This window comes from Scylla paramamosain, chromosome 41 (assembly GCF_035594125.1).
Source record: "Scylla paramamosain isolate STU-SP2022 chromosome 41, ASM3559412v1, whole genome shotgun sequence".
Lineage (NCBI taxonomy): Eukaryota > Metazoa > Arthropoda > Malacostraca > Decapoda > Portunidae > Scylla > Scylla paramamosain.
In genome coordinates, this window is record NC_087191.1 from 13,628,594 (window position 1) to 13,636,966 (window position 8,373).

At 41.3% G+C, this 8,373-nt stretch overlaps 1 protein-coding gene across 2 annotated transcripts in view; it reads left to right on the top strand.

The window, feature by feature from the left end:
- The first annotated feature begins 287 nt into the window (after positions 1–287).
- The window catches only part of LOC135093101 (sphingosine-1-phosphate phosphatase 2-like), a 10,449-nt gene continuing 2,363 nt past the window's right edge, over positions 288–8,373 (top strand). Inside the window, exons 1-10 of one of the 2 annotated variants that reach the window (XM_063991996.1) lie at positions 288–463; positions 762–918; positions 1,501–1,688; positions 2,208–2,322; positions 2,544–2,686; positions 2,809–2,972; positions 3,427–3,516; positions 3,724–3,896; positions 4,138–4,375; positions 4,795–8,373. The exon at positions 4,795–8,373 is cut by the window's right edge and continues 2,363 nt beyond it. In XM_063991996.1, coding sequence (XP_063848066.1) covers positions 821–918; positions 1,501–1,688; positions 2,208–2,322; positions 2,544–2,686; positions 2,809–2,972; positions 3,427–3,516; positions 3,724–3,896; positions 4,138–4,375; positions 4,795–4,974 — 1,389 coding nt within the window. In that variant the 5' untranslated portion in view covers positions 288–463; positions 762–820 and the 3' untranslated portion in view covers positions 4,975–8,373. The remainder of the gene's footprint in view (positions 464–761; positions 919–1,500; positions 1,689–2,207; positions 2,323–2,543; positions 2,687–2,808; positions 2,973–3,426; positions 3,517–3,723; positions 3,897–4,137; positions 4,376–4,794) is intronic. The other variant, XM_063991997.1, reaches the window with a different exon arrangement.

Consider the following 8,373-nt stretch of genomic DNA (forward strand, 5'->3'; position numbering starts at 1 on the left):
TGGGAAATAGAATATTAGAAAAAAAGGATGTTATGACATTAATATAGAGTAAGATCAAAGATAGCAAATCAAGAGGTACTAAAAGGGTCCAAAAGAGAGCCGATTTATTACCCTACCGTATCAAACATAAATCTCGTATTCCATACAATCTGTTGATTTTCGTATAAAGAAGCTATCATTGCTGTTTTTGGCTGCCGAGGAAAATAAATCCTGCTCTTTTCTGCTGAAATTAGGAGACCAAACGATACTGAAGAGAGAGAGAGAGAGAGAGAGAGAGAGAGAGAGAGAGACCCGAAGATCACAGGAGCCGAAACATCCTCGCTTCTCCTCCCCTTCTGTCAACAAAGCCCCACACAGCTTTATATTTTTGCCTCCCGCAGGTTTCTCCTTGCCTCCACCTTCTCTCTACTGCACCCACACCTCCCTAAGGCATCAACATAGCACCTGTAAGGGAAGGAGACCAGTAAGTTAAGGGAGATGGGAAATATTAAGGGTGAAATAAGAGGGAAAGGTTTGGTGTGGGTTAATCACGTGCTTTTGGTTGCTGGTTAACTTATTCTTATTTTATTATTATTATTATTATATTTTTGTGGCATTTTGTTACGTTAAGTTTGTCTGGGGTGTTTTTGTTTGTTTGTCTGTTTGTAGTGATGGTGGTGTTTTAATACATATACCACGATCTCTCTCTCTCTCTCTCTCTCTCTCTCTCTCTCTCTCTCTCTCTCTCTCTCTCCACGTTTAACAATTTATCCCGTTCCCAGCACATCCTTTAACGGCATCCTGTAGGACTTCTGATGTTCCCACCACGTCCTGCAGCACCATGAACATCCTCCACAGACTGCAGGACCCACAGTTGGTCGCGGACTGTCAGTATATTTTTGGCGTGCGGCACAGAGAGGAAGAGAAGGGGAGATACAGGTAAATATAGTGTTGAATGCTAATCTGTATGTTTTTTCCTTAGTTTATTAATTGTAACTCAATGTACAGGTGACTCAATGGTGAATAAGGCTGATTTCTATAGTTTATTTTTGATTTTTTGTCTGGGGTGTGGCACAGAGAGGAAAGAAGACAGAAATATATATGTGTGTTGCCATTTTCACAATATACAGAGACCTGCACACTTGAAATCTTTCTCCTGGCTTCCTGCAGGGCATCTTAACACCTCAGGTCGTCACCGATTGGTCGCTTGCAGACACAATGGCCAATTGATGTCTATTCTCAGAGCCAGTGATGTCTATTCTCAGAGCCATGTGAGCACCACCCATACCAACACCTCTCAACACTCACATTTACACTACACCCACACCACCACCACCACCTCCATGACTAACACTACACCCACACAGCCACTACCACCACCACCTCCCTGCTGTCTTAACACTACATAGGGAGCTGCAGGTATCACAAATAAGGATAAACTGTAGGATTATTGTGATTCTATTATCATGTAGACTGAATATGTGTAAAAAACTTGTAAACTGAGAGTTGCTTTTATTACAGCTATACACAGGAGAGAGAGCGAGAACATTTGAAGTCCGAGGGATGTGAAGTGAGGTCATCTGAGAGGTTTGTGGATCACTGTGGGGCACGCCAGCGGTCCAGGGGCAAGGGCAAGGCTTCAGCAGACCTCCAGACCAAGACACACATCCGCCAGGGGTCATCGGCCAGCGACGGCGAAGGAGGGAAAGGTGAGGTCATGTTAGGTCAGATCAGGTTAGTTTCATGATGTTTAATTGGTCTAAAAAGGATGAATAAGTAAATAAGATGAATATATAGAAAGAAATGAAGGTCTACTGTATATCTAAGGTCAGGTTAGGTCTAGTTAGGTTAGGTTAGGTTGGAAATATAATAGATAAATGGAATAAAAAGAAAGAAATGCAAGTATATTCTGATATTTGAAATGTATGAAATACTAACTTAGATACAGACTTGACAAATGTATGTACTGGGATGACAGATGGAAACAGGCAGGCATGTTCTATACAGGGACTGCCACGTGTTGGCCTGATGGCTTCCTGCACCAACCCTTGTGTTCTTAGTGGTAGTAGTAGTAGCAGCAGTAGCAGTGGTAGTGATAGTAGTAGTAGTAGATGAAGATGACAGGCGGAAACAGGCAGGCATGTCTTATACAGGGAGTGCCTTGTGTCGTCTTAATTTCCTCCTGCACCAACCCTTGTGTTCTTATGTTCTTATGCTACGTCCTGCAGGATGGATGAGTCTGCTGCTTGGAGAGAACACTGGAGGGACAGAGGGAAGCATGGAGGAGGACAACACACTCTCAGAATCAGAACCAGAGGACTCACAATATGTCATTACTAATATGTGAGTGTGTGTATGAGTGTGTGTGAGTGATTGGGGTGTGTTAAGGAGTGTGTGAGTGATCTAGAGTGTTTTGGGGTGTGTGTGAGTGACTGGGAGTGTGTCAGAGAGTGTGGGAGTGATCTGGAGTGTGTGAAAGTGTGTAGGAGTGTGTGAGTGACTGAGAGTGTGTCGGAGATTGTTCTTCTGCTACACCACCACCACCACCACCTCAATACTTTCAGGTTCTGGTACCACTTGTTCTTCTTTGCCACGGCGCTGGGCGGGGAGCTGTTCTACTCTGTGTTCTTCTGCTTCTGGGCCTGGAATGTGGACGGGGCTGTTCTGCGCCGGGTCATCATGGTCTGGATGGTCACGATGTACATAGGTCAGGTCACCGAAAAGGAGTTGTGTGTTGATTTCAATGTGGAATTAAGATTTGGTAAGGTGAGGATAGGATAGGGTGAGATAGAACCATACCTAGATCTAACCTAACCTAACTAACTGCAGGTCAGGCGCTGAAGGACCTCCTGAAGGTACCTCGGCCGGCCTGCCCCCCTGCAGTGCGCCTGGACAGCAAGTGGGAGTTGGAGTATGGCCTCCCCTCCACCCATGCCATGGTGGGCGCTGCTATGCCCTTCTCCATCTTCATCCTCTCCCTCAATAGGTACCAGGTGAGTGTGTGTGTGTGTGTGTGTGTGTGTGTCTGTCTGCACATGTTTGTGTGTGTGTGTGTGTCACTCTCTCACTTAATCTCTTGTTCACTCCCACAGTCTCTCTCATTCACTTACTCAATCTGTTATTCATTCTCTCAATAGGTGTGTGTGTTCCTCTCCATTGCTCTCCCAATTAACTCTTTCACTGCTACTTTGCACATCCTTCCTCAGTCATTAAGCACTGGGACATCTCTTCTTGTTCTTCAGCCACCTCCAAGCATTACACAGACTAGAAATTGCAAAATACATCCATTTTTATTCCCTTCTTTCTTATACGTGCTTATGAAAAGACTTCACGCATTGGTCTTAGTGGTGCAAATTGTTGATTGTTGCAGTGAAGTGGTTAATCTCCTGTTCACACACACATTGTCTCTCACTCACTCAGGTTTTCACTCACTCTCTCTCCTTACAGCTGGACTGGGTGTGGGGCCTCGCCATCGCCCTCACCTGGTGTTCGTGTGTGTGTCTGTCGCGCATCTACCTCGGCATGCATAGTGTTCTGGTAAGTGTGTGTGTGTGTGTGTGTGTGTTTGATAAGCTTGAGTGGCTTGTGAAGTTTCCAGTAGCGTGTTCTGCTCATGTATATATTCCTGTGTTCCTCTGATTCCTGTATTCCTTGACCCCTGTATTTCCTTAGTCCTATTGCAAGGTGCCTCTTTTCTTGTGTCCTTGCCCCTGCGCCCCTCTACCAAGTGTCTTTCTTCTGCAGGACGTGTTGTGTGGCCTGGTGCTGGTGAGTGGCCTGCTGGTGATCATGCTGCCATGGGTGGACACTCTAGACCACCTGGCCCTTACCCACCCCGCCTCACCACTCATCACCATCATCCTCACTATCGCCATGGTGGTGTGCTACCCTGCCACTGACCGATGGACGCCTGCCAGGTGTGTGTGTGTGTGTGTGTGGGTGTGTGGGAAGGATGGCTGTGTTAGGGTGTGTCATAATTCTGATAAAAGTAGAATGATATTTGTTGATAATGAAATATTTAGCTATCTATCTGTTTATCTATCAATTAATGACCCTATTCTTCACATATCCAATACATCAACACAAAAATACAACACAACACCACCACCCCCACACCACAATGCAACCCAACACCCAACTAAACCGCACCACCAACAGAGGCGACACCACAGTCATCGTTGGTGTGGGCTGCGGCTCCCTGCTGGGGTCTTGGGTCAACTATCAACTAGGGGTGATCCGAGAGCCGTCCCTGCCACCGCCCTACACTGTGCTGTGGCCGTCCCTCAACATGGTGGGCCTGTCACTGCTCCGGACGACCCTAGGCATGGTGGTGATAGTGGCAGTGAAGGCAATATTCAAGTCACTGTCATTTGCTACCATATGTGCTTTATTGCAGGTGAGTCTGTGTGCGTATGTGTGTGTGTTTGTCTAGTTGTATTTACCTAGTTGTAATTTGCAAAGTCTGAGGTACACTTACTATCAGTGCATCTCTAATTCTTCCTTCAGTTTGTGTGTACTTGTCTCCTAAACTGTATCTTCTTTTACTATAATTCTTCCTTTAATTTGTGCATGCTCATCTCCCAAACTCTATGTGTGTGTGTGTGTGTGTGTGTGTGTGTTATGTGGTTTGGTTTCTCTGTTTTATCACTAGAACTATGAAAACATCCTTGAGAACCCCAGTAGCATCCTAGAACCACACAAACACCCTTGAAAACCCTAAGAACAGAATAAGATGGAAAGATTTAATAGTGTATAGCTTTGGTAAATAATCTCTTGGTTCCTCTCTCTTCCTCACCCTCACCCTCTCACCGTCAGATAAGGGCAGAGGACTACGTGAACAAGACAGGCGGCCTCACCCTTCGTCACCGCCTCGTTGTTGAACTCTTTTACAAATTCATCACTTACATCGCCATTGGGTTCACTGTTGTCTACACTGGACCAATGACCTTCAGGCTTGTGGGTATAGAGAGGCCCACATTCTATACTGAAGTGTGAGGGAGGAGGTGGTGGTGGTGGTCATGGTAGTGGTGGTGGTGGTCGTGTATGTCTGTTTTGTTTCTCTCTCTCTGTCTGTCTGTCTGTTTGTTTCTGTCTGTCTGTCTGTCTGTCTGTCTGTCTGTCTCTCTGTCTGTCTCTCTGTCTCTCTCTCTCTCTCTCTCTCTCTCTCTCTCTCTCTCTCTCTCTCTCTCTCTCTCTCTCTCTCTCTCTCTCTCTCTCATAGTCTAGCACAAATAAACACATATACACATATATATATTTTGCATTTATATACACAAGATCTATAGAATATTGTATTTTTATCACTGTATGTTCCTGTATAGTCTGGCATTGTATTGCTTCCATAGTGGTATTTTTGTATATGTATAGTGTGTGTGTGTGTGTGTGTGTGTGTGTGTGTGTGTGTGTGTGTGTGTGTGTGTGTGTCCAGTCTCATATACAGTTAATACACACACCTCTATGTATGTATGTATGTGTGTATGAGGGATGTGTGTGTGTGTGTGTGTGTGTGTGTGTGTGTGTGTGTGTGTGTGTGTGTGTGTGTGTGTGTGTGTGTCCAATCTCATGTACAGTTCACACACACACACACACACACACACACACACACACACACACACACACACACACACACACACACACACACACACCTATATATGTATGTATGTATGTGTGTTACAACTTGAGGAGAGGAAATTAATGAATAACAAAGGCTGGTGACTAAAATAATATAATATATAATTTTTTAGGTATTTAAAGGAAGGAGAAAAAGTTGTATAGCAAATTATTATTATTATTATTACTCTTAGTTGATTGAATTTGTAATTGGTGTATAAAGGTCATTCTTGTGGTGTTATTTTTGTTCATTCTCTTAATTAATGTTAATATAAATGTTTTGTTTTCAGTTTGTTGTTGTTATTGTTTATTTATTTATTTGCAATCTATCTTTTTTTATTTAATGTTTTGTTTTCAGTTTGTTGTTGTTGTTTGTTTATTTATTTGGAATCTACCTTTTTATTTATTTATTTATTTATTTATGTATTTAATGGTAGAATCTGTTATTTCTTTTTTTTATTTAATGTCAATAATAAGTTTTTTTTGGTTGTGTAATGTTAATAATCTGTGTTTGTTTTGATTTTTCTCATTTAATGTCAAAATAATAGTGTTTCCTTTTTCTAACATTTTATTTATTTATTTATTTATTATTCATTTATTTTTTGTATATTTATAGATTTTCTTAACATTATTATTATTATTATTATTATTATTATTATTATTATTATTATTACTGTTATATCTTAATTACTAATGTTGACTTATCATTGTTATTACTGTTACTAATTATATAACTATGCTCAAGAAATAATATTGATTTTGATACAGAGAAATAGAAAATACTGGAATCTCTCTCTCTCTCTCTCTCTCTCTCTCTCTCTCTCTCTCTCTCTCTCTCTCTCTCTCTCTCTCTCTCTCTCTCTCAGTATGTTTTTGCATCATATATTTATTTTGTTGTAATTTAAAAACTACAAGAATCTCTCTCTCTCTCTCTCTCTCTCTCTCTCTCTCTCTCTCTCTCTCTTGCACTATATTTATTTTGTCACAAACTTAGCTGTTTTTTTTTCTCAACAATCAACACAATATTGTTCATTTTGATAAAAGATGAAGATTTACAGTGAATATTTAAAAGTTTGATAGAGCAAGTATGTATGTATGTATGTATGTATGTGTATCGCAGTGATTATGATGCATTTAATTATGTATGATTGTTTGATTTGCCTCGATATACTACTACTACTACTACTACTACTACTACTACTATAATACTTTTCCCTCTCTTATTTCTACTACTTTCATTGTCCTTCACTTCTCTTTACTTTCATATTCAGTGGAAACTCGGTACACGGACAAATATTGATTCACTAACTCATTTTCCGAACAATATTTGCACGGGGTTCATGAATCGTGTGTTTTGGTTTGGAACGGCGCAAACACACTCACGCAGCCTCCCTACAGCTGGCACCAACACACACGCACACACATTCGGCAGCTTCTCGAGTCGCCTGCCTTGGTGATCGTCAGTGTTGTGCTCTTAAACTTAACTTTTTTGCTTTTTTTTTTACTTTTGTTATTAATGAGTTACCTTTTCCCTCACCTTGGCTTCTGAAAATTAAGTTGAAGGTGGTGATAGAGACCCTGCGTGTATTACTGTGGGGTTCAAGGAAATAACAGCGAAACACGAGATTGGCCTCCTTGTTTCCGCCATCGCCAGCCAGCACAGCATGGCGAACTCTCTGGGTAAAGTCTTGAGGAAGCCACTGATGTATATGTAAGTGCGTATGTGATAATCTCTCTCTCTCTCTCTCTCTCTCTCTCTCTCTCTCTCTCTCTCTCTCTCTCTCTCGCCGCAGATGTAAACAGTGGTGTGGTACTGAGAGAGAGAGAGTGAGAGAGACCTATTTGAACTTAGTAATATATATACCATTGAAAATAATTAAGATGAGAGAGCTATGTGTGTGTGTGTGTGTGTGTGTAGGGAGGAGGATGAGGTACACACAGACGCACATGGCCACCTTTATTAATAAGGTACACACATGTAAACATTCATGTACGTATAATATATATATATTTTATGTATATATATATAGCTTTATTTATTTTTTTTTTGTTTGGTAATATACAGTTTTTTTATCGTCTTCATCACAGCAAATACAGAGAACGAACAAACAAACAAACGAACACATACACACACACGTACATACATACATACATAACATGCATACATACATACACACATACGAGATTTCACGGTTTGGCTCACACGCACACAAACCAACAAACAAACGAACATACATACGAACACATAAACACAAGATATTAGATAAATACAAAAATAAAAATATCGTAATTAATAAATAGAAATAACAAAAAAATATAATTCTGTTTAGTGATTTCGTTCGTCTTCAGAAAAATCGTGTTTCGAGTCCGAGTCGTGAAGTAATTCGTTAGTGTCGGTTCAGTCCGCTTAGGTATGGTTCAGTTCGGTTCAGTTCGGTTGAGTTCGGGTGTTCGCCAAACGCTCGTACGCTCAGCCAATCAGATTCGCGGAACACACACTAAGCCAGTTGTGATTGGTCAGTTAGACGAGCGTTAAGCGAACTTCGATTTTTTTTTTTTTTTTCCTCTCTCGTTGAACTGTGTGTGAGTTGTGTGAGTTGTGTGTGTGTGTGTGTGTGTGTGTGTAAGGGTCCCATTTCTAAGTAGTAGTAGTAGTAGTAGCAGTAGAAGGAGGAGGAGGAGGAGGAAGAGGAGGAGTAGCAGAGAGAGAGAGAGAGAGAGAGAGAGAGATTAAAAAGATAAACAGGATAAATAAATAGAAAAATAATGAAATAGATAGATAGA